The sequence below is a fragment of the Natrix helvetica genome, assembly GCF_964273705.1.
Source record: "Natrix helvetica genome assembly, chromosome: 1".
In the NCBI taxonomy this organism is placed as follows: Eukaryota; Metazoa; Chordata; class Lepidosauria; order Squamata; family Natricidae; genus Natrix; species Natrix helvetica.
The window spans coordinates 218371251-218397087 of record NC_138548.1 but is presented as its reverse complement, the minus strand read 5'-3'; the positions used below and the strand labels follow the sequence as shown (position 1 = coordinate 218397087).

Below are 25837 nucleotides of genomic sequence, written 5' to 3'. Positions count from 1 at the left end.
ATTAAGCCTGCTAAATTGCATCTTCAAAAAAGATCCACTAAGCTTTATATTAGGCACTTCAATATTTATTCAGCCAAAATGTTAAATATCAATAGGGCTGGAAAAAATTGAGGCTCAAAATTAATGTTCAAATCAAACACAGGGTGATGGTGGTGGTTCACTTTTTCTCCATCCACAAACATTATCAAATTTCAAAATTACGTATCATCCAAATAAAGCAACACGCCAGACGAATGCCTCTGCTAGTAACGTGTTACCAACTGTCGTCCTGTGCTTTTGCAAATCAGTTTAGGACCCACTTCAGAGCCTACCCTTCAGCCTAAACCGTAACAGCGTCCCAACACAATGCACAACATGTGTGTTTAACATCCCCCAACCACCGAGCAAACCTAATCTGTTTAGCAGTTTCAAATCAAGCTCCTTCGAGACGGCCTAAGGCGCCCCAGCCATATAAACACTTCCCCGCGTATAGAAGCGACGACCGCAATACCAGTCCCTCTTAACGCTACGAAACCCCACCCCAGCCTCCCGTTCGCCGTTCGCCTAAACCTAACAGGCACCCAAAGTCATTGACGCGAATCTCCGGTGGGCCCAGTCCTCTTTCCATAATCCTGCCCAGCCCAATCCCATTTTGAGGCGCGGCCTAGTTGCCGAAGGGATACACGTTGAGGCGCTGGCCCATATCCTGAAGGAGGTTAGCTGCCTGCTGCCGGTACGATAACTCCTTGTCCGGGTCGAGTCCTAAGCGCCAGGAAGGACTCCGAGCGAGCTGCTCTCGGGTGAAATACCAGCGTCTACCACCTCCCGCAGCCGCCGCGGTAGACACCGCCATGATGGCCGTCGTCGCCGTCAACCACAGCGCACGCGCCGGAGAAGGCACGCACGCGCCGGCCAGCGTTCACGTGATCGCGTCTAAATCCGCCGCCGCGCACGCACTTCCTCCCCAGCACGAAGCGGGGGGCGGAAACTGCACAGCGAGCTTCCGGTTTTGGCTTCCCCGCTTCATTTGTAGGGGATCAGGCTTTTCTTGACTATTGTTTTGGGTCCTGGAAGTACGAGAGGGGGGGAGTAAACAAGACTTCGTGGTTATAATATTCAGCTGGATTTTTTTTCTGCTTCCAACTTCCCTATTCTCTACACTTTGCTTAACATCCAGCCCCATAACATTTTCTGGATGAGAACTCACTGATTATTTTGCAACCTTTTGGCTCTTAAAAAGGTTTTTAAAATTCAATGGATATAAAGACCTTGATTTCCGATTAAATTTGGCAACCGTTATTGCTGCGATAGAATTAGAAGATGGCTGCATGTAGCCGAGTCCTAGATTGGAGCTGGTTTTGGCAAAAATTGATTGGATTTTGGTAATCGGTAGCATTGCTCCAGAGACTCCTGAACAAGCTGATTGGATTCAGCTTTCAGGTTATTGGATATTTAATACAGTCAAATAAAGATCGCCTCAAGACAGACCATGAAATATTAGGAAACTAGCTGCTACTGTCTTTTTCCAGGATGCTTAGTCTTGCCTGCATGATTAGAATTTCCTGGTAATTTTTCTTCCGATTACTGACCAGGTCCAACCTTGCTTAACTTTCTGGGGTCAGCCAAGGTTGGCTAGGTGTTGCCAACTGACAAGCAAAACAAATGAGATCAACCTTAAGTCAGTTGAGGAACATTTTTGTTCATCCTTTGATGTAAATAAGTGCAAGTTAATGACATTACAATGGGGTTCCAAAGTACATAATTTCTTCAGTTATATCAAATTATGTTGCTTTAAGACATCACAAACTACTCTCTTAGGTAATGTACTAACTTCAGCAGTATATCACCATGGTAACAAAGCAAACATGCTTCAGAAACCAGGAAATAGAATATTGCAGTTGGATACAGTTTAACCTAAGTACTGAAACATAAAAGTCAGGTAATGGCTTTCTTCGGATTAACTTTTCTAGGTCCTCAGGATCCCTTTCGTGATAAAAAACTATCAATACCAAAATATGAAATGCCAGGTAAGGATATTATCTAAATAAAGTTAGAAAGTTTGCTTCTTTCTTTCTTGGGATTTATTAAGAGCTATTTTCTGCATGTAAATCTAGGCATATTTCAAAAATTTAAAGTCATGTAACCATCATTTACAAAATTATTACATTCCGATCAGACGATGTGTCATTAATTCCCAGAACCATAATAAACCACAGTTGGTTGCTATGAAATATTCATCAACATAAACCTTACATTTGGAGCATAAGTACTGAGTATTTGATCATTTGCATGTCCATTACATGTTTTAAAAGGAGGGATTTCAACAGAAAATATCAATCCAATTATATTAGTAAAATTATTGTTCCTAGACCCCAAGGAATAACAATTTTGAAATTCTAATATTTAATAAATGTACAAACATATGCACAGTTATACATACACTGGTGCACTGAAATACTGAAAGTGAATGAGTTTCATTCTTCAACACAGATTTCAGATTTCCATTGTGAATATGTTGCTATCCCTACTAACTACAGCTTCCTTCCACATTTGGACTGGGGGAAAGAAATCAAGAAAATATATACATTCTCTCAGAAAAAGTTGTGAAATTTTAGATTACGAATCTGACAGACAAGAAACGGAATTATATACTGCAACTTCAACACTGTTGAAGTATTATGAATAGTAAAAAAAACCAACTATGCAACTTGCTCTGAATTTTGTCTAGGAATTGCTTTCTTCTGGAGTGACATTTTTTTCTGTCCATCTCCAGTGGGAACAATCCCTCCCAAATTGGAACTTTTCTACCCAAAGCTCCCACCCATTGGACAATTTGGATATGATGACGGCACTGAATACGAGGGCAGCCATGAGAAATATCACGAAGCTATCAGACAGAAGCGGCTCAAGAAATGTAGGTGAAGAAGCACCAAGAGTCAGGTTTAAATCAAAGTTTCAGTAAATGCTGAAATACTCACAGGAACAGAAGAACCTATGATTCACTGGACGTTTAATCACATCATTTGTGATCATACAGCATATTGACCATGGGTAAAAGAACCCCAAAATACCTGGAAGGCGGCTGGGTCCCTGTTCCCCCAAGGGAATGCATTGTACAATTTCTAATATAGTTAAGAGCAGCAGCATGAATAGAGAGCACAGTTCAAGAGCATGCTAGGAGACTTGGAATACTGCATTCAGTTCTGGTCACCACGATGTAAAAAAGATGTGGAGACTCTAGATTAGAAAGAGTGCAGAGAAGAGCAACAAAGATGATTAGGGGACTGGAGACTAAAACACATGAAGAACGGTTGCAGGAACTGGGTATGTCTAGCTTAAGAGAAAGAAGGACTAGTGGAGACATGATAGTATTGTTCCAATATCTCAGGGGTTGCCACAAAGAAGAGGGAGTCAAACTATTCTCCAAGGCACCTGAGGGTAGAACAAGAAGCAATGGGTGGAAACTAATCAAGGAGAGAAGCAACTTAGAACTGAGGAGAAATTTCCTGACAGTTAGAACAATTAATCAGTGGAACAGCTTGCCTCCAGAAGTTGTGAATGCCCCAACACTGGAAGTCTTTAAGAAGATGTTGGATAGCTATTTGTCTGAAATGGTATAGGGCCGTGATGGCGAACCTATAGCACGCGTGCCACAAGTGGCACACGGAGCCATTTGTCAGGGCACGCGAGGCGCTGCCCTGTCAGCTGGCCAGCGGGCATGTGCGCGCTGGCCAGCTGAATTCACCTTTCTAAAAGCTATTTTTCGCCTTCCCCAGGCTCCAGGGGCTTTATATGAGCCTGGGGAGGGCGAAAAGAGCCTCCCCCGACCCCCCAGAGGCTTCAGGGACTATCCGGAGGCTTCTCTGAAGCCTTCGGAGCGCTTAAAACCACCCTCCGAGCAAACCGGAAGTGACTTGGGGAGGGCAAAAAATACATGTAAAAATGGGGTCGCGCGTTGTGCGTGCATGCACACTGGGGGGGTCGCGCGTTGCATTATGGGTGCGGCACGCCCGCACTCGACCCCCCTGCGCTCCCCCCACTTGTGGCACGCGAGCCAAAAAAGGTTCGCCATCACTGGTATAGGGTTTCCTGCCTAGGCAGGGGGTTGGACTAGAAGACCTCCAAGGTCCCTTCCAACTCTACTATTGTATTATTGTATTATTGTAACAATGTGGACTGAACCAGAAGAAAACCTGGTGGTCCCTGGGTTTCCTGTGGTAGATGATGAGAGCAAGTCCCAACAGCTCCCGTCTTGTAGCTTGGTCTTTCTATATTCACTGCCAGCTATTTGGGTAGTATGGAAAAGAAGCAAAAACCTTCACATTGACGTTAGTTTCCAATCAATTGATGATCAAATAATTATTTTAGCAATCAGCTGCAATGGCCTTTAAATAAGTCTCCTTTGACCTGAGCTCAGTTCCTGGTGACTTCATGACATATTCATGAAGTTCTGACAGAGGATGAAAATACTTTACCATTGTCTTCCTCCTATTTTCTGATAGTTTCCTATCCAAATACTAATCAGGCCTGACTATTCTTAGATTCCAAACCAGAAAAGGTCAACCAGGTGCTCCCATCTTTTCAAGCTACCCATAGATATTAGGTTGAATATGAATTCTTAGCCAACAGTTTGAAATAAATGAAACCACCACATTAAGTACTAGGAAAGTATTAATGACTCCAGGCTAGCTTTAGAAAGTCTGGCAAAATACAGGAAAGAATAGCCATTGCGCTTCCAGGGAATAAAGTAGTTAAATAAGAAACAGCAGGAGGGAGAGGCTTGGTCAAAGGCAGTTTTGTTTAGAGATTCTACCTTGCCTTGCCTACAGTGTTTAGGCCTTTTCCAAACAATCAGAAGACTTAATCTCTTTTCTAGACCCCAATCAAGAATACAGGGTACCACTAACTTGTGGACAAGATATTGGTTGGTGGCAGCCCAAGAATCCATCAATCAAGCTAGAAGATACATTACCTTGGATAAAGGTGCCAAGGCATCCACTGCTGCGGAGTCCCATGACCAAGTAAGTATCCAGTGAGCAGCAAAGAATTAGTTCTTCTATCTAGTCCAGGGGTGTCAAACTCACGAGCCGGATATGTCACACACTGGCCATGCCTACGCCCAGTTTAGCGAGGCGGGGGGAAGCCATGACACATCAGATGACGCCACGAGTTTGACCCCCCTGATCTAGTCTAAAATGGATGATCTAACTTCCCTCATCTGAATCTGTATCAGTATGTGACAATTGCTCTCAGGTGTAGAAACTTCACATTTTAAAGAGAAATCTAGTTATGAGTCAGGACCACGGTGCTGGTAAGCTTAAGTTCATAAGCTTACAAATTTCATCAGTGAGTAGACCTGGCAGAGCGGAATGAGAGTGGGGGAGGAAGATAAGACAGGGGCGATGCTGCAGCATCCTTGTAGTTAGTGGTAAGGATGAATGACTACAGGGGTGCTGTAGCATCTGTGACTTTAAAAAGGAGTCCTAAGTAGGTTCTTGAGGAAGGGTGGTAATGGTCTGACATAACTTCAAATGGTCACTAAGCAAGGACTACCTGCACATAGTTACAAAACAAACTTAAATTGTGGGCTAAAATAATTACACCAAAACATGGATTTTAGATGTGCAATTACCCTAATCTTTCATAAGAAACTGAGAAGACCCATAGTATTATTGGATGGGAACTCAAAATTAAGGTCTTCCTGTGTTTGCAGAAAAGTTGAGAGAACAACATTGCATTCATTCTTTTAAAAGGAAACTAGATTTCTAGCAGAGCTAGAACTCTCACAAAACCAACATTGTTTATGTATGTATTTAAAACTAGTTTAAAATTTACATGAGTATTTATACTTCGATAAACAAAGAGCAATATTGATTAAAATGTACTATATTTTGCTACTGCTTAAGGCTAATGTTGGATGAGATAACACCTCAGCTCCTGCTATCTTAAACCTACATTCTCACAACCTGCTTCATCTGATTACTTAACTAGCCCATTTTCCAAGGTTAGATAAGACACTTAACCATAAACTAATCAAAAAGTGGGATGAGGTGGCTCAGTGGCTAAGACCCTGAGCTTGTCGATCAGAAAGGTTGGCAGTTCAGTGGTTTGAATCCCTAGCGCTACGTAACAGAGTGAGCTCCCATTTCTTGTCCTGGCTTCTGCCAACCTAGCAGTTTGAAAGTACGTCAAAATGCAAGTAGAAAAATAGGAACCACCTTTGGTGGGAAGGTAACAACGTTCTGTGCGCCTTTGGTGTTTAGTCATGCTGGCCACATGACCACAGAGACTTAGACAGCACTGGCTGTTTGGCTTTGAAATAGAGATGAGCACCGCCCCCTAGGAACAACTAGCACATATGTGCCAGTGGAACCTTTACCTTATCTTAATCAAAAAGTCCGTGTATGCACATGGCAAGTGGCAAAAAAAAAAAAAAACACCATAAAACCCCCCATCAACCCTAGTAAGGGCTAACATTGACCACATTTAGCTTAATATACTGTATCATACAATCAGTTCATTAGATCTAATATTCTAACTCGTGTTGTATAAACACAGCCTAAGAGGAAAAATGCATACAGGACAGCATTTTTCCTGGATTGTATCCAGGGGCTGTATATGCTTGAATTCGAGGGACGGAGGAGATTGGGGATGGGGAGAGAGAAGCATGTCCTATCAACTATTCCGAACCCCTATAAATATGCCCGATTCTTCTCACAACCAAGAAATTCAAACTTAATCCTTCTCGTGAGCAGCCCAAATCAGCAACAACTCTTGTTTTGTTAAACCGGACCGTCAAAAAGCGGTCGCTGAGTGCACCTGCGCGGGAGGACCGCCGGGGGGCATAAGGCGTACCCGTACAGCTTGCCAAACTGGTTTCCCATCAGGATATTCGTGTGTGTGTGTATGTAGGCATACATGTGCACTTATCATCATGCTACGGTGAGATGGAGGCTCTATGCCAAATGGGGGGGGGGAATTGTTTCTGAGACCCATGACTCCCGTCTCATCGGCTGTCCATGCAAGGTATTTTAAGGGAGTAGATCTCTTATTCCGGAGAGGAAGCGGAATGCGGTCCAGTACGTCTTACCTTAGCAAATGAAGGAGCAGCTGCTGGCACCGGGCTTTAAAAGCACCTCCAGCCCCGATCCGACCCCATCGGCTCAGCGAGTCGAGTGAGTGAGCCGAGTCAGGGCAGCGGCGGGGTACTGGAGGGTTAAGGGATCACATGACACCCGGGAGCCCTTAAAGAGGTACCGCGCTTGCGGGGAAGCTCTTCGTCCTTCGCTGGACTGAGGACGGCGAGGATCGCATCTCGGAGTATAAGACGTGGGTCACTCAGGAGCAAACTCTCTGAAATCAACTTCTCCCCTTTGGATGGGATTGACTTGCGGGGGTCAGTGGTGTATTAAGCAACCATTAAGCAGACTCAGCACGTACTTAGGGCACCAGGCCCAAAGGGAGCACCACAAAGTTGAGGGAAAAAAATGAAGATTTGTCAGTGCTTAGGGCACCAGTGAGCCTTAATCTGCCACTGTGCGGGGTACCGTCTTCCTTTTGTTTAGCCCCAAAATGACTTTAATTCCTCGGTGCTTAGATAAAAAAAAGAGTACAAAGGTATCCTGCAGAACAAATTCTCTCTGCACTGTTATATGTCGTTCTCTTAAATAGCGGTAGTGCCCTTTAATAGTTCTAAAGCAGGAGTGTCCAAACTTGGGAACTTTAAGACTTGTGGACTTCAACTCCCAGAATTCCTCAGCCAGCATAGTATTGTAAGAGACGGCAGTATAGGAGGATGCTAGAAAAAAAACCTTCTGAACTGTAGAATACTTTGATCATGGAATCGGCTTTTCAGAAAACTCAGAAATGCTGCCTGTCACTGGCTATGTATGAGCAGAGGCTACGCCATACATCTGTCTAGGGCAGGGGTGTCCAAACTTGGGAACTTTAAGACTTGTGGACTTCAACTCCCATGCTGGCTGGGGAATTCTGTGACCACAAGTCTTAAAGTTCCCAAGTTTGGACACCCCTGTTCTAAAGACTAAGAACAGGAAAGAGAATTAACAATTCCATTTATTTTATTTTTTGTCTGTAGGTTTATAGACTACATGGCAGTCACCGATCCTCTCTTCAGCCTGTTCTGAGTGCAGGCTCCTGAAGCCTAAGAAGAAAGCAGGAGAGCCCCTTCACCGGGAGAATATGTGAAATTAACGAGTTCGTTCTCTCTCCTGTGAGAGGCCGAGACCTTTTTTTGGTGTTTCAATAAATCCAGAGCAGAACAAAATTCAGCCTCAATCTAGAAGGAAGGCTGTTTTTCATGCATTAGAAAAGCCTTTTTATTTATACAGTAGCATGTCACTCATTACATCAGTTTTCCTTATTTAGTTATTATTTATCAAACGTACGCCCCCATTGCAGTCTGATGATTCTCAGTGGTTTACAGCGCATACAGTGAAATAACAAATATCCATGGCAGGGTTAAAACATCTTAACAGAAAAACAAAATGGTATAGGAAAATACTAATGGTACTTAGACTTATATACTGCTTTAAAGTCCTCTCTAAGTGGTTTACAGAGTCAGCCTATTGCCCCCAACAATCTGGGTTCTCATTTTACCCACCTCGGAAGGATGGAGGGCTGAGTCAACCTTGAGCCTGGTGAGATTCGAACTGCCAAACTGCAGGCAGACAGCAGTCAGCAGAAGTAGCTTGCAGTACTGCCCTCTAACCACTGTGCCTTACTGGGGGTGAAGTTGGCATTTTGCCATCAAAGAGCTGTGGTGGCGCAGTGGTTAGAGGGCAGTACTGGAGGCTACTTCTGCTGACTGCTGTCTGCCTGCAGTTTGGCAGTTCAAAACCCACCAGGCTCAAGGTTGACTCAGCCTTCCATCCTTCTGAGGTGGGTAAAATGAGGACCCAGATTGTTGGGGGCAATAGGCTGTCTCTCTAAACTGCTTAGAGAGGGTTGTAAAGCGGTATATAAGTCTGAGTGCTATTGCTATCAAATGGCTTAAAGGTAGGAATGTGAATGTAAAGTTTATTGTTTCAAAAAAGATCACACCGTTCTCTGCTTATTTCTGGTTTACTCTGTTGAGCTAACCTGCTGACAGCCAGATACTTGCTTCCCCATGACTACTAAGTAACAACAAAAGTAAACCAGGAGGTAAAATCAGCTTACAAGGAAACCATCTTTAGATAGTCCAATTGCAGGCTTGCTTTGTGCCCTTGCCCTCTAATGGCTGTTTTCACATTGTTCTGCTTGTTAATGGTTAAAAGCCCTTAACTTCAAGCTCAGAAGCCCCAACCTGCACCATTGTCTAAAAAAGAAGGTAAAGTCTTACCTGGCAGAATAGAGATACTAGGTGTATCCTATATTCATTGTATTTTAATGAGCAGTTAACCATGCTCAAAATTAGCCAATAATATCACCCAATCCCAACTACTAATTTGAATCAAGCTTAATTCCTGATGACTTCATTGACTCATCCATGTAATTGTCTTGGCAACAATATAGATATTATTTGCCCGACCTTCTTTTGAATTACTTTCCCAATCAAACCAACAGCCTTATCTTGGTAATCTCCCTTTCAAGGTCTACAGAGTTAACCGCACAAGTAATTTTTTCCAAGATCATCTAAGGCTGAATAGATCAGGGATTTTCAAAGAGTGTTCTATAAAAACCTGATAGGATTTTGATAATAAATTAATGGGAGTGAATGGGAATTCACTTGAATACGACCAAGTTTCTATCACTACAAGTTTGCTTCTTGACTAGTGGTTCCAGGATCTATATTTTAATTAACAGTCTTCAATACAGCAATATTGAATATGTATTCACTCATCTCAGCTTCAACATTGTGTAGGCTGAAGACAGGATAGTGTAGAATTTCTCTTTTTTATTTACTGTATTTTTCTGTTATTTGCCTATCGGAGTATAGGCTGTACAGTCACTAACTCATACATTAGGATTAGTGAAGAGGACATGAGGTAAAGATATTCACCAAGCAGGAGATACGTAGAATTTGGATATGTAGAGCCAGAGGTTGTCTTTGGGAGTTGAGGCCTCCAACCGCTCACCCTAGGGATTCAGCCAAGCTGCTAGCTAATCAGGGGTTGGATTCTACTGGTTTGGCCCACCGGTAGCTCCGAAGATCAGCTGAGAGTGAACCCGTTTGCTCCAACCTTCAGGTGGGCCCGCCTGCCCGCCCCAGGGCTATACCCATCTATATTTCCTTGTTTTTTAGCCCAGCTGATAAGTGCGGCAGAGTGGATTGCTGCGCCTCAGCTGTTTTCCTGTGAAGTGTGCATGCGTACGCACAGTGCGCGTCAGGCATGTTAAACGAAGAACGCGCTCAGTGAACCAGTTGTTAAACCGGCAGGATCCCACCCATGGCTATCTTATTGCATAAATATTAAATATAGATATTACATTTGTCCTATACTTGGGAGTTCTTTCAATTGTCCCCAGAGTGGAGTAGAAACATCCCCTTCACAACTCAATATTATCATAATCTAAATAGCGGCTGTTTTTTTTTTTTTTTACTGATATCTTTATTATAAACAAATTTAACTGGGTTTAATGGACACTATTGGCTATGGCTATAATGACAGCTAGATTAAATGGCTTGTATTTAGGAGCAAATGTTAACTAAAAAAGCAAATTATCATAAACTATGTATTTGATTTCCCACCTGCACTCACTGTTAAGTAACTGCCTTAAAGCATATTAATTGTATAACATGATATGATTGATATGACTAGCTTTGATAAGAGATGCCCATTGTTTTTTTGGCTATTCATTTTATTTTATTTTTAATTGTTTGCATCTTTAAATACAGCTTTAAAAGTGAAACCATTTCCCATATACTCCTTTAAGTAATTTAAATATGTGGCCTTAATTGGTTAGGCAATAGATATTTTTTTTTTAAAAATGGAGGTGTTTTCATTGTGGAAAGCTACCCCCCTCCTTCAAGAATGAAATATTTTGAGAAATAGTTTTAAAAGGCAGGATAAAATATTTCCCCTAAAAGAAAAAGAAAAACTGGAGACAAAAATTCAGAGCCTCAGCTCCCTGCCCCCAAGCAGATACTAAGCTGAGACCAGCTTTTAGAAATGCAGATTGGTAATTAATTACTCCTTGTAGCAAGGTCTGAACAAAGGTAGGGTTAGCCACTATAGGCATTGGCCAACAAGCCCCTTCATTGCATCAGCCAAACTCCAACCAAGCTTAGTTCAGAAAACTCCTAGGATTTGTATATGGCCCCATGGGATTCTGACAACAGCCAATAAAATACATATTCTTGCACAGGAACAGGAAGCTCAAGTGCAAAGCCCAAGAGAGGGTATAAAACCCCTTTACTTTCAACTCCCTGTGGTCAGCTGTCCAGGGCCTCAAACTCCCGTGTTTCTGCTTCATCATTAAACCATCTTTCCAATTGGCCTCCATGTTTCCAGTGTCTTTCTCCCAGCTTGGAACTGAATTAGATGGATATTTCTCCCAACATCATTTTAAAATATTAATCTTCACAAGCTGGTGTCCTCGCCAAAGATGAGTCTATAATATATAGAATCCTCCGTCTTCACAGCCACCAAATGGATTGACCAGGTTGCTGTCAACATGCTGATCATATTTGATAGGAAAAGTTCTCAAAACGGGATGGAGGTGCAGACAGGAGTTACTCCATCTATCTTATTATGTCTTTCTTCCCAAGGAAATAACGTGTGTACATATCCTCTAAATATCAAGAGGGATGTGATGCTAGTTTGTCTCCTCATGGTGCACCCTGAATAGCACAGTAGTGCGAACCAAACGACTAGTAACAAGCGGCAGCATTGAAGAATTGGCAGTTAATGACAGTTGGTAACCAGACATCTTTGTGGAACTCCTGGCTCTCTAGGGATAAACAACTATAAGTCCATGTATTTGCCATAGGCTGAATGAAATAAATATCAGGTTTTCTTAAAATTGGTTAGAATTGTTTATGACTAATTACCTAGTAATATTGTCCATAAGGGCTATACATTTAAGGCTGAGAAAGGGTCTGCTTAAGATCCCATCACCATGTGAGATGACGCAACATTGTTCAGGAGGCAGGGCTTGAGTCTGGCCTTTGCATGAGAGAAGCTAGGAATATTGGCTCCACCAAGACTAAGTAAGAATGTGCTCAAAATGGCCTCTTTTAACTGGGCCTTCAAAATTTGAAAACCTATGAGCAATGAAGGGTTGCCATCCTCTTCATTTGAAACTGTTATTTTGCACAGTTGAACCGAGATTGCATTTCAGTTTTTGGAGCCACTCAATCACGTGATCGCAGTGGCATATTAAAATATTAAGAAGCTTGTTAAAGTTTACCCAATCTGCTATGTCCTTCAGCTATTAACACCCAGGGAACTGTAGCCGCCAAGCATCTTCAGAGCATTATAGTCCTTGACTTATGACAATTGAGCCAGTTGCTATAGTATATCACAGAAGTGAGTACACCCCTCACATTTTGTAAATATTTAAGTATATCTTGCTTGCAATTTAGACATTAATGGCTGTGTGTTGCATTATTTTGAGGGAATAGCACATTTAGTTATACAAGCTATATACCACTCACTACTCTGCATTGTGGCCAAGTGTCATTTCTTCAGTATTGTCACATGAAAAGATACAGGTGAAACTTGAAAAATTAGAATATCGTGCAAAAGTTCTTTTAGTTAAATAATGCAACTTAAAAAGTGAAACTAATATATGACTCATTACATGCAAAGCAAGATAGTTCAAGCCATGATTTGTCATAATTATGATGATTATGGCATACAGCTCATGAAAACCCCAAATCCATCATCTCCGAAAATTAGAATATTACATGCAATCAATAAAACAAGGATTGTACATAGAACAATATTGGACCTCTGAAAAGTATAAGCATGCATATGTACTCAATACTTGGTTTGGGCCCCTTTTGCAGCAATTACTGCCTCAATGCGGCGTGGCATGGAAGCTATCAGCCTGTGGCACTGCTGAGGTGTTATGGAAGACCAGGATGCTTCAATAGCGGCCTTCAGCTCTTCTGCATTGTTTGGTCTCATGTCTCTCATCTTTCTCTTGGCAATGCCCCATATATTCTCTTTGGGGTTCAGGTCAGGCAAGTTTGCTGGCCAATCAAGCACAGTAATCCCACGGTCATTGAGCCAGGTTTTGGTGCTTTTGGCAGTGTGGGCAGCTGGACAATGAAGTCAGCATCCCCATAAAACTCATCTGCAGAAGGAAGCATGAAGTGCTCCAAAATAATACGTACGGAGTACATATGCATGCTTATACTTTTCAGAGGGCCGATATTGCGTTTATGTACAATCCTTGTTTTATTGATTGCATGTAATATTCTAATTTTCTGAGATGATGGATTTGGGGTTTTCATGAGCTGTATGCCATAATCATCACAATTATGACAAATCACAGCTGGACCTATCTTGCTTTGCATGTAATGAGTCTTATCTCATATATTAGTTTCATCTTTTAAGTTGCATTACTGAAATAAATGAACTTTTGCACGATATTCTAATTTTTCAAGTTTCACCTGTATACTTAAATACTTACTAAATGGGAGGGGATGTACTCAGTTCTGTGATAAACTTGTGAGTTTTACCTCCTTTTCTAATTTTTCTTACCACGGGTAGGTAAATTACTGCAGTGGTTAATAGTAACACGGTTAAGGATACTGTAACTGTCATAAAACAAGAGCAAGTTGCCAAACGTCTGAATTTTGATCCAGGGACCATAGGGATGCTGCACCGGTTGTGTGAAAAATGGTGATCACTTTTTTCAGTGATGTAACTTCAGTCACTAAACAGATGGTTGTGAAATGACATAGTGACACAAATCAATCTAACGGTTGCTCTTTGCTTCTGTTGAAGAAATTGCTTGTACTATTTTACTATGGTTAGGAATCATTTGTTAAAAATTCATTCTGTAAAAGGAGTGTATCCTTTTCTACCTGGTTTCTCGCTTCTGTAATTTGCTTCAGAGCTAGGCACATCCTTGGAGACAGTTTCCAGGAACATCCTGCTCCATAGATAAGGGGGGCTGCCTAGGAGCATGAATATACAAGGACAAGGGGTATGCTATAACAAAGCATGGACAGAATATGGGCAAAGAATGCTCTGGTGGGGGGGCATGGGCAAAACATTGCCCACATTGAATAACAAACTTTTGTTTCTGATTGGCTAAACAAATGTATAAGACAAACTTTACCTAGAAATGGCTATTCCTTATATGCATTTTGTCTGTATGTTTTGGATATAGCTTTGTCACCCAGCCTTTTTACTTTGGCCATAAATAAAAAGCTGTTACTTTTTGCCAGCCTCGTCTCGAGTCTCACTCTCTTTGGCATCTCAGTGGCTCGGGGAAACTTCTGGGACCTTACATTTTTAAGTCGAGGACCGTCTGTATTTAGTAAGAAGCCTCATTATGTTTAGTGTGCTTTCTCGCACAGAGGCACACACGGTCTTGCAACTTAGGGCTTCTGAATTGTATGACAAAATCAACAACAGTATGTAATGATACTAGTCCAATGAAATCATACAATGTTTAACTTTGCCCTCTCTCTGCTCATAATTTCATTCTTGGGCACATGTATATTGCGTGCGTGCATAGGACAGAAGCAGGGGTGGGCTTAAATTTTTTAGCAAGGGGTTCTCTGCCCGGTTGCTGGTGGGCGTTCCCGAACTTCCGTTCTCCTTCCCTGTGTGCCCTGCACTTACCTGCATCCAAAACGGGCCACGTGGGGATTCCTAGGAGAGGCGTGGTGGGCGGGGCCAGCCAGGAGTGGGATTTGGGGGTTCTCCGAACTGCACAGAATCTTAGGTAGAGGTTCTCCCGAACCCCCTACAGCCCACCCCTGGTCACAGAAGGAAGCAGAGATAAGTAGACACACTGAAATGCACTACACAGAATAAAAATGAAACAGCATAATAGAAAGTGATCTTTAATATATTATATATATATATATATATATATATATAAAACAAACAAAAAAAGTACCATGTAAGTGCCATAATCACCTACTCCACTTATTTTTCTCTCCTTGGAACAAGATTGAGCCATTTTAGCATCAGCTCTAAATGGAGTACGGAGATATGGGCAAGATGCTTTTGTCACACCATTCGCTTTTCTCCTCCTGCAGAGCCTGTCATCAAGATGGGCACTAATCACAGAGACTGTGCCGAGAGGCGATTGCCTTCCATTAAAAAAAAATTCTTTAAAAATTTTGAAGCAATTAAGAGATTTTTAAACCAGCAATTTAAAATGGTCACCATCTCTCTAGCTTGCTTAAAAAAAATCCTTCATATCAATTTTCCCCCCTCATCTGCTTTAAAAGAAACAGAAATATTACATTATCTTATACCACCCCATTGCTTGGATTTCCTCCTATTACCTGCCACTTCTAATAAAAGAATTGACATCCCACCAACCCTCCCTTGGTTCAAAAGTGTCGACATTGATGGGGGGGGGGGGCAGATAGGGACAGAGGCTGCAATGTGCCAATTGTAGACTCAGCAGAGACAAGATCAAAGCAACATCAGTAGAGCCCATCTTGTAAAAAAAAAATGCTACAGCCAATAAAATCAAGAGCTGTTATGATAAAGAGTTCCTTTGGACAGGATCAAAAGAAAAGATACCATATCTCTTCAGGGGAAAAAAAAGAAAGTTGCAGGCACCATGGAGATTACAATCATACCCTCTCCATAAAGGAGAAAACAAAGGCAAAAAAATAAAGCCACAGAACTGAAGCAGGCTTCATATCTTCATCATCCGGCAAAGTCTCTTTCCCACTATTGGAGTTAATTCAGTAATCAGTAGAAGAAATAGTTTTAGAATTGAAATTCATGCAGTACCAAGTCCCACTAAGTGCAGAATTTCCATCGCTGGATGGAACCCTTTTTATTGTGTGCACTTGTCCTTCCCTAAACAGTACAAACATTTTTTTAAAATTTATTTTTACTGCAATACTCAAGCTTAGTTTCTCCAATCTTCAAGCAATCTTTGGACAGAGAGAACCTCAGGGCCCACCCACATCTGCAGCACCAAATTCTCCCCAAGTTACACTGGTGTGTAACACTGGCTCTTGTTGCTGATTTGTAACCCCTTTCCTCTTCCCTTCTCCTCTCTTCCAAGATCAGGGGCGAGGGCGCAGTTCAAGGATTCACGACACCTCCATCCTGGACCGCTCAATGCAAACGTTGCAATTCCCTTCCCTAACCTAAACAGCCTATAAAAAGAATGCCAGGAAGACCATCAGATAGGGAACTTTGCAGAAAATTGTAGGTGGGTGGGAAACAGGTGTAACAAAAGTCCCACGTGGAAGGAACAGGTTCTGTCATCCTCATTTAGGAGCTAACAATGGCCATTTTTCTTTTCTTTTGGGGAATTCCTGCAGAAAGTGAAAGAGGTAAGCCTATCAAACCACTTCTTCCGGTCGCAGGTCCATCTCCTCCTTTTGCTCTTCCATAAGGTGGGATGATCTCTTTTTCTCTGCCTATTTTGGAAAGGCAGGGCAGGCAGAGAAAACAAGCTGTGTCACCCAACACCTTTTCTTTGGTATCAAAGCCAAAATCCCGAGGTCCCTTTTTTATCTGAAGCACCTCAAACCTGACCGTTCTTTCCTCACAGCAGTTTGGCAAATAAGAACTGTACCCTCCCTTCCCCAAACCACTACCCTTTCCAAAGAAATACACATTCCTGAACTTCACAGTGACAAATGTGTGTGTGCATGAGTGCAAAAAACAGACTAAGCAGGTGTTGCTGTGAGAGATGCGACGTTCTAATGCGACGTTCAATAGGCATTTGAGGGCAAGCAGCGTCAATGAACTTCCCAAAGTTGTGGTAAAGTGCCACCGCAAGAGGAATATAACCTCTTTTCAAGAGCATCCAAGTAACCCTGGGGAGAGGTGAACGGGAGGAACGGCCCTCTTCAGAACTGAAAATATCAGCTTTCTGGATCCAGAGATTTATAAATCGGTGCTATAGCTTCCCCTCGCCAGATTGTTTGATCAAGGCTAGGAGAGGAGTAAGTTGTACAAGAATGAGTTTGTTTTCCTGATCCCAAAGAAATGGGCCAGCAGGAGGAGGGGCACTCCAAATTAGCCTTTGCTCCCAATAAATAAAAAATATGTCTCTTGAGGGGCAGAGGGACCACACTCATCTTCTCTTTGTCAACACCGTCAAGGATGCCATGATGGAAATACAAGGACTTTCCTTTCTAGAAGTTTGGTTCTAAAACTCAGATCAAACAGAGAGAACCAATCTACCCAGTGCTGCTTAAGCCCAGCTTAAAAGTTTTCTTGGTTCCAAAGGTTCTTGCTAACTGGTAGGGCCTCCATTCAAAAAATAGGTGGTCATCTCGCCTTTGCCCTTCACTTTGATGACTCCACGGCACTCCAATTGATAACCTTTGGCAGCTAATACCTGATAGAGGTCAGTTGTCACCTAGGGAAAGGGGAAAAGCAGGGAGAAAAATACTTATTAATCAGTCAAAGAAATGATTCTAAAAGTCTCAACATTTCTACCAAGTACTTCTCCACCGCATAGCCATGAACTTAGAAGTTCATTATCACAAGATATAGACAAAGCTGCAAAATTCAAAGCACTTTCATCTGAATCAAATCTAAAACTATAGCAGTAGCACTTAGACATATATGCCGCTTCACAGTGTTTTAAAGCCCTCTCTGAGAGCTTTACAGAGTCAGCCTATTGCCCCCAATCTAGGCCCTCATTTTACCCACCTCGGAAGGAAGGAAGGCAGGCTGAGTCAACCTTCGGCAAGTCAGGATTGAACCCCTGGCAGTCAACAGAATTAGCCTGCCATACTGTATTCTAACCACTTCTGCCATCCCAGCTCTTAAAACTATAAAACTACAGGTAGTTTTTGACTTACAACAGCTCGTTTAGCAATCATTCAAAGTTACAATGGCATTGAAAAATGTGACGTAAGACTTTCACAGTTACGACCTCTGCAGCATCCTTCTGGTCATGTGATCAAAATTCAGATACTTGGCAACTGGTTCATATTTATGACCGTTGCTGTGTCCCAAGTTCATGGGATCCCCTTTTCCGACCTTCTGACAAGTAAACTCAATGTGGAAGTCAGATTCACTGAACAACTGGGCTACTAACTTATCAACTGCAGTAATTCACTTAACAACCGTGGCAAGAAAGATCGTAAAATGGGGCAAAACTCACCTACAAATTTCTCACTTAACAGCAGAAACGTTGGGCTCAATTGTGGTGGTAAGTAGAGGACTACATGTATATAGGTAGCTGCATCCTATCACTGCCTTTCTAAATTCAAATGAGTATTTTCCTGGGACCATACAGCTGTCATGTGAGTCCAGGAAAAAGTGTGGTTTCCTTAAGCAGCTGCTGATTCATATAGTAAAGTTAAAGGTTTCCTTCACACATAAGTGTTAGTTGTTCCCGAGTCTAGGGGGCAGTGTTCATCTCTGTTTCTAAGCCAAAGAGCCAGCGCTGTCCGAAGACATCTCTGTGGTCATGTGGCTGGCATGACTAAACACCGAAGGCGCAAGGCACGGTTACCTTCCCACCAAAGGTGGTTCCTATTTTTCTACTTGCATTTTTTTCATGCTTTCAAACTGCTAGGTTGGCAGAAGCTGGGACAAGTAACAGAAGCTCACACTAGGGATTCGAACTGCTGAACTGCCAACATTTCTGATGGACAAGCTCAGCTTCTTAGCCACTGAGCCACCGCGTTCCTGATTCATATAGTAAGGGCCTCCAAACTAGATCCAAATAGCGCACACTTATTTTTACCTTCAAAGAAATTGCTGGTCCTGGCTAAAAGACCATTCTCTAAAATAAAAATCACTATGATGCTTGACTCTTTGCAAAATCCCATTTTTTTTAAAAAAAAATTAAAGGTTCTTTGCAACTAGTGTGAGTTTGAATAATGCAACATTCAATTTAGTGCAAAAGTGTATTTTAATGTTAAGTAGTGACCATTTTATTCATGATGGGAAAATGGTCACACCATAACTGGCCTCACCTGAATGCGGTCAGGGACGCCAGTGCTGTCCATACGGCTAGAAACATTTACAGTGTTGCCCCAGATGTCATATTGTGGCTTTCGGGCTCCAATCACACCAGCCACTACTGGCCCAATGTTTAGTCCTAGAAGGGAGGAAAGAATATCAGAGGTCAGAATGAAACACCAACTTCCAACCCCTGTTTCCCCCCCCCCCCCCCTGATACTTCCAAGGCTTTAACTGACCAATTTTCATTTGGAAATTATTGAAAGAGTGTTCATTGATATATTTCATCTGCTCCATGAGTCTCATGGCATAGTCGGCCAGTGCAGTGATGTGAGAGCGCCCTTCTCGGTCATAGGTGCTATCATTTAGCCCTGACGCTGCCATGTAAGTACTTCCAATTGTCTTGATCTTCTCAAGCTGCCTGAACGGTTCGTCACTGATGATCTACAGACAGGAGGAAAGATTATGCCATTTAATAATATAAAGAGCATTCAAAATATCTCCTCTTTAAAATATTCCCAGGTAGGCAAAAACTTGGCGCTGCTCCCAAAATGGTTTCCTATGCTCTTGGTATAGGGTCAACAAGACGGGGCAAACTTCATAAATGTGCTATAAATATGCTTCCTTCTCAGCCTTGGACACTTTCGTTGTGATGCTATGGGGAGGCACCAGTGGTGGGATTCAATTTTTTTACTACCGGTTCTGTGGGTGGCTTGGTGGGCGTGGCGTGGTGGATGTGGCAGGGGAAGGTTATTGCAAAATCCCCATTCCCTCCCAATCAGCTGGGACTCAGGAGGCAGAGAATAGATAGGGGCGGGGCCAGTCAGAGGTGGTATTTACCGGTTCCTCAAACTTTCCACTACCGGTTCTTCAGAACTGGCCAGAACCTGCTGAATACCACCTCTGGGAGGCACTGCTACAATCTATGGCTGGTGCCTGCAAGCAGCTCTCCCCTTTTGAAACTCCTGGACTGTTAGACCTCCATAATCTGGTCCCAAGTCGTTCAGGGCTAAAAACAAGACCTGAATGATCCTGTCAGGAGCCGTGGTGGAGCAGTGGTTAGACTGCAGTATTGTAGGCTAATTCTGCCGACTGCCAGCAGTTCGATTCTCACTGGCTCAAGCTTGACTCAGCTTTCCATCCTTCCGAAGTTGGTAAAATGAGGAGCCAGACTGTCGGGGACAATATGCTGACTCTGTAAACTGCTTAGAGCAGGGGTGTCCAAACTTGGGAACTTTAAGACTTGTGGACTTCAACTCCCAGAATTCCCCAGCCAGCCATGGGAGTTGAAGTCCACAAGTCTTAAAGTTCCCAAGTTTGGACACCCCTGGCTTAGAGAATGCTTTAAAACACCATGAAGTAGTACATAGGTCTAAGTGCTAGTGCTGTCCCAATAGCCTAGAACTGAATTCCCCAACCTTCCTGGGTTGGTGGCCTGGATGGGAAGGAGGGAGGAAAGAGGGGATGGTTTTGTGGGAGGGGCAGGTACACACGCGCAAGCACCCATTGCTCTCACAAATGGGTCCCCAAGCACCCACGATGCTAGCGGGTAGCCCTTGCTCACATGAGTGGGGCTGTGTGCACACACCATTCGGCCATTCATACGGCCCGGTTGTGAATAAGCTACAGACCTGTAGTGGTACCTTGGTCCACAGGTTGGGGGTCCCTTGCCTAGAACAACTGAAGGGAACATGTAGCCACCCTATAGTCAAACTGAGAATTTTGATGGAGCTACCTGGGTTGCAAAAATACAAACGTCAGCAAGGAGCATAGGTAGGCTGTCACGATGTTAAAAAGTTTGCTAGGCCTGAACTGCCTAAATTGACACTCAAGAGTTAAACTAAGAAAGCTTTATTGCGCAGGTCATAAAACAAAAAAAAAAAGGTTCTTATCTGAAAGTGATTTATTGCGCACGCGTTACACATTCCAAATTCCTCTCTTCTTTGTTCGGCAGCCAACTTTGGCTGAGGAGCTTTCATTATCAAAATGTAACCAATTAGTTATTTTCTGTTTTCATTTACTTTTATTATTTTATTATTAAAGTTTGTTTATTAATTAGAATACTTTTAAAGACTTATTTTTCTCAATATCTCAAAAGATATGCAGAAGGGAATCAGCCACGGTCCATCGGTCTCTAACAGGGTTTTTTTTCCCTGACAACTTGGTAGCAGAGTTTTTGGCTTTTGATGATACCAGCTGAGATGGTTACAATTTATGGCTGTATTTTCCCTTCATGCTATCTAAAGATAACCGACTAAGCCTAATTAGCAATGTCGAAGAAGAGAAAGAAAAAGAAAGATGGGGCGAACACAGATGAATCAGCTTCCTCTGACAAAGAGGCTCCCTCGGACACAGAGAAGCAAGATCAAAACGTGCTTCAGGAACAACAAATTCCTTCAGGTGCCGAGCCAAACATGGGAGAAGGAGCTACAGGACGCGACATCCACGAAACGAGGTCAGTGGTTCCTCCTTCTAAAATATCTCCAGGAGATTATGAATTTTTGGGGGCCAAGCCAAAACTTCCCACTCTGCCAGAGCCACTCCATTCCCAGACCCTCGCAGATTATCAAACGATTGATGAATGGCAACTGCCGGCAGAGTTAAAATCCTCCCACGCAGAAAGCAGATTTTATAACATCTCCCCAGATGGTGAGCAAGAAATGCAAAGCTATCTATATCAAATAGAACGTTTAGAAAAATATGTTAGGGAGGCGAGAGTGTGTTTTGAAGAGATAAGGCGAAGTAGAAGAAGCTCCCCCACTCCCAAAAAGTCTGAGGACGCCATCTTGTCTTCTTCAAAACAACAGCCTAAGACACACCTCACAGAGTTCACTGGTCAATTAGAACAAAGAGACATGTACACGTCACCGAGGTCACGTGGTCCCTTTGAGCCCATTGAACTTCAGCATACCTATAGAAAGGAGAGGCAGCCAAAAAGTGAAGCTGCACTGCCATCTGCTGGCGGAGAAAAATTATTACAGCAAAAGATTAAGCAATTGGACCAGATTTTCAGAGATCTGTCTATGAGTCCTTTAGAAGCCAAAACTTTGTCTCCAGAGGTTAAGTCTTCAACACCCCCTGGCGGCGTTGAATCCTCCCTAGATGGAAAAAGGCAAAGCCAAAGGCGAATTCGAGGAAGCCAATTTGATGTTGCCACGCAAAGGCCAATGATGCAACCCCAGCATCCCCTGGTTCAACAACCAGCTTTGCAACCAGAGCAACAAATTATTCCTCAGCAGGTATTCACAGTCACCCCCTTGACTGGTGAGTCCAAATTAAAGGAGTCAGGAGAGAATTATAAAGCCTGGGTCAGTGAAATTGCGCTCTTGCTTCGAAGAGAAGGCACATATTCCATGGTTTTTGATCCTCCCCGTCAACCCTGGACACCTGCAATAAGAAACCTTGAAAACAGAGCTATCACGACTTTACTCATGTCAATGGAAATTGAGATCCAAGGTATCTTTCCACCTGATGCAACTGCCCAAGAAATATGGGCTATTTTGGAAGATTGCTACAGGCCCGTTTCAATTGAATCCTCATGTTTGCTCATGTCTGAGTTCCATGGTTCGAAGTTGAAACCTGGTGAACGAATTGGTGGACATTTGACCAAACTGAAAAGAATGAGAAGTGAATTGAGACAAAATGGCCATGTAATCGATGATATCCAAATGATTAGCATCATCATTAACTCATTGAATTATGAATGGAAAGATGCTGTTGCAAAGATTAACTACGTGCCTATTGCTCAACGCACAGTTAACCACGTTTGCAGACTTTTAGTGGAAGACGAAGCTATCAGGTTAGCTACCCCACATCTGCAACGGCCTCCAGCACCAAAGGCTCCAGCCAGACGTCCCTTCCGAGGAAGAGGCTACGCTCCAAGGATGCCAAAATGCTACACCTGCAACCGTGTGGGACATGACACCCGGGATTGTCCCCAACGAGTTCCAGCTCCCGCCACGTACCAGCCCAGAGGAACAGATTCCAGAGGCAGAGGTAGAGGCGGAAGACAAGGTCGTCGTGGTCCAAGGCGTGATCCACAAGCTCCGCTTGCAACACTGGCCATAACCAACGTTCCACAACCTGATCCAAAGTTCGACAGACGTCTTTTGTGGACTTTAGATAGTGGAGCAGCTGTGCACGTTACCCACAGAAGGGAACTTTTCACAGAGATGGGCGAACCAGAGCCCGAGTATCGAGAACTGTATTCCTTCACCAACCACACTTGCAAGGTTATGGGAAAAGGAACTGTTTACATTGAAGAGCTCGATACACACATCCCTGATGTTTATTACATACCTTCAGCAACCAGTAATTTGCTTAGTCAAAGTCACTTGTCTAGAGAGTTAAAGTTCCAGGTTCACCACCTCGAAAAAGCAAGTTACTTAGTTAAAGATGGTGATATTGTTGCTGAAACCATGCTGATTGGTGGTGTTTATTACTTAAAGCCAAAGCCTAAAGGGCAAGCACAGGCAAGTATGCAAACTCCAAAAAGGCACAACGCAAACCCAGAGAGAGTTGTCCCAGAGAGAGAAAGCGTTACTGTGCCAAAGGCTCCTAAAGCCAACAAACAAAGAAAACAGAAACAGATTGCTCAAAGCAAGCCTGAGGGTCCTCATGAAACTGTTAATGTTGAGAATTCACTAACTGGTAAACCTTTGCATTCCAGGTGTATTCACAAGTGGCACAGAAGATTGGGGCATGCCAGTTTCCGTGTTCTTAGAAAGATGCCGGAGTTCGCAAAAGGTTTGGATCTAAAGGGGTGTAAGGTGTTTTTGGATTGTGCCGTTTGCAAAAAGGCTAAATCCAAGGCGGCTGCAATTCCCAAACACGCTACACGCCGGTCAACACGCATTTTTGATTTGGTACACACTGACATAGTGGGTCCTTTCCCACCAACACTTGGTGGCAGAAAGTATTTTTTAACAATTGTAGATAATCATTCTAGATATGGATTTGTATATCCTATGAGAGAGAAATCTGAGACCTTTCAGATCTTTAAAGACTTTGCAGCGTTTGTTTCTACACAATACCAAGTTCGCATCGCCAGAATCCAGAGTGACCGTGGTGCAGAATTCATGTCTCAGCGTTTCCAGGACTGGATGCGTAAGAATGGAATTCTTCATCAGACATCTGCTCCATATACACCGGCTCATAACGGAGTCGTAGAAAGAAGACAAGGGGTTCTACAAACCATGATGCGTTGTCTTCTAGAAGATGCCAATCTCAGTAACGCATACTGGGGTGAAGCAATCAAATATGCAAATTACATTGTCAACCGTACTTGGAGCAGTGTAATCAATCAAACTCCTTTCTACATGCTGTATGGCTACAAGCCTAATCTCAAGAACCTCCATATTTTTGGTTCATATGCTATGGTGAACACTCCCTTAAGTCAAAGAAGAAAGGGAGGTGCAGTAGCAAAGAGACTAAGATTTATGGGTATTGATGATAATTCAAAATGGTACAAATTCATTGATACTAAACATGTGATTGTCATTTCACAATCTGCTAATTTTGAGGAAGACATTGACTGGTCCAGGATTCATTCCAATGATCCTGAAGTTTATTTTCCTAGAGATGGTGTTCCAGATGCCACGCAGCCTGATGACAATTCGCAGGCAGATATTCCTTCTACCAGTTCTTCACAACCTGATGTTCCGTCTTCTCAAGCCGCGGATGCTGATGCTAGCGACGAACGTGAGGACGAGGATGATGATGAAGAAGAAGAAGAAGACTGGTCTGTTGTTCCTAGACGCTCCAAGAGGGCCACAAAAGGAATCCCTCCACAACGTTATTCATGGCAACTGACAAAATCACCAGTACCTTTGATTTGCAACGTTACTCTTCCTCCAGAGACATTCACACAAATCAAACAGCTTCCTGATTCAGAACAAGACAAATGGTATGATGCAATGCAGGATGAAATGGACAGTTTGAAGAAACTTAATGTATTCACACCTGCAAAACCTCCAGCAAACAAGAAAGTCATTGGCACCCGATGGGTCTACAGAATCAAGAAGAAACCGAATGGTGAGTCCTTATACAAAGCCAGACTGGTAGCTCAGGGTTTCGCTCAACGTTATCCTGAGGACTACACAAACACTTACTCACCAACAGTCAGAACTGAAAGTGTAAAAATTGCTTTAACCACTGCAACTATTCTTGGTTTAGAAGTTTTCCAATTTGATGTGGACACAGCTTATCTACATGCAGACCTAGATGAAGAGATCTACGTGAGAAGCCCTCCAGGATTCCGAAAGCAAGAAGGGGATACCTGGTTCCTGAACAAAAGTCTTTATGGTCTGAAACAGTCAGGTTTAATGTGGTATTTATGTCTTACTGACAAACTAAATTCAATGGGCTTTATTAAGTCCGAAACTGATGAATGCGTGTTCACAAAAAGATCTAACAATGCATATGAGATAATTCTTGTTTATGTTGATGATATTGTTTATATTGGTCCAAATAAGAAAATGAGTGAGATTTTTGCCAAAAGTTTGCAGAGATACTTCACACTAAAATCTTTAGGACACATTAGCACTTATTTAGGTGTTCAAATTGAAAAGACACAGAAGGGGTTTAGTTTTTCACAAGAAGAGAAAATTGACCACATTCTACATCATTGCAACATGAAAGATGCTAGCACAACAAAGACACCCATGCAAACAGATTTTCACAACTTAACACATGAACCAAGTCCTGAGTTCGAGGATCAAACACTTTATCGTTCAGTCATTGGTTCACTATTATACATTAGTAGTTGGACCAGACCTGACATCGCACTTAGTGTTAATCTTTTATCACGACACGTAGGTAAGGCAACACAA

At 42.7% G+C, this 25837-nt stretch overlaps 3 protein-coding genes across 7 annotated transcripts in view; 1 reads left to right on the top strand and 2 right to left on the bottom strand.

Moving 5' to 3' along the window:
• The window catches only part of CCNT1 (cyclin T1), a gene marked incomplete at its 3' end in the record, with an annotated part of 20501 nt that extends 13312 nt beyond the window's left edge, over positions 1-7189 (bottom strand). For 2 of the 4 annotated variants that reach the window (XR_014173742.1, XM_081935006.1), the window contains exons 1-2: positions 7070-7183; positions 663-1046 (exon numbers count right to left, since the gene is read on the bottom strand). Coding sequence is in view for 2 of the 4 variants with exons in the window: in XM_081935006.1 (XP_081791132.1) it covers positions 663-832 (170 nt within the window). Of the gene's footprint in view, positions 1-662; positions 1047-7069 lie in introns of all 4 variants that reach the window. The other 2 variants (XM_081935004.1, XM_081935005.1) reach the window with 2 other exon arrangements.
• Positions 1877-8646, top strand: SPMIP11 (sperm microtubule inner protein 11). The gene is made up of 4 exons (XM_081935007.1): positions 1877-2006; positions 2753-2893; positions 4856-5000; positions 8075-8646. Exons 1-4 carry the CDS (start codon positions 1922-1924, stop codon positions 8121-8123), a joined length of 420 nt encoding a protein of 139 aa, XP_081791133.1. The 5' UTR covers positions 1877-1921; the 3' UTR covers positions 8124-8646.
• Positions 8647-14983: 6337 nt separating this feature from the next.
• Positions 14984-25837, bottom strand: part of ADCY6 (adenylate cyclase 6) — a 78793-nt gene continuing 67939 nt past the window's right edge. For both annotated transcript variants that reach the window (XM_081956079.1, XM_081956080.1), the window contains 3 exons: positions 19247-19451; positions 19022-19146; positions 14984-17448 (listed from right to left, as the gene is read on the bottom strand). In XM_081956079.1, the coding sequence (XP_081812205.1) occupies positions 17323-17448; positions 19022-19146; positions 19247-19451 (456 nt within the window). In that variant the 3' untranslated portion in view covers positions 14984-17322. The remainder of the gene's footprint in view (positions 17449-19021; positions 19147-19246; positions 19452-25837) is intronic.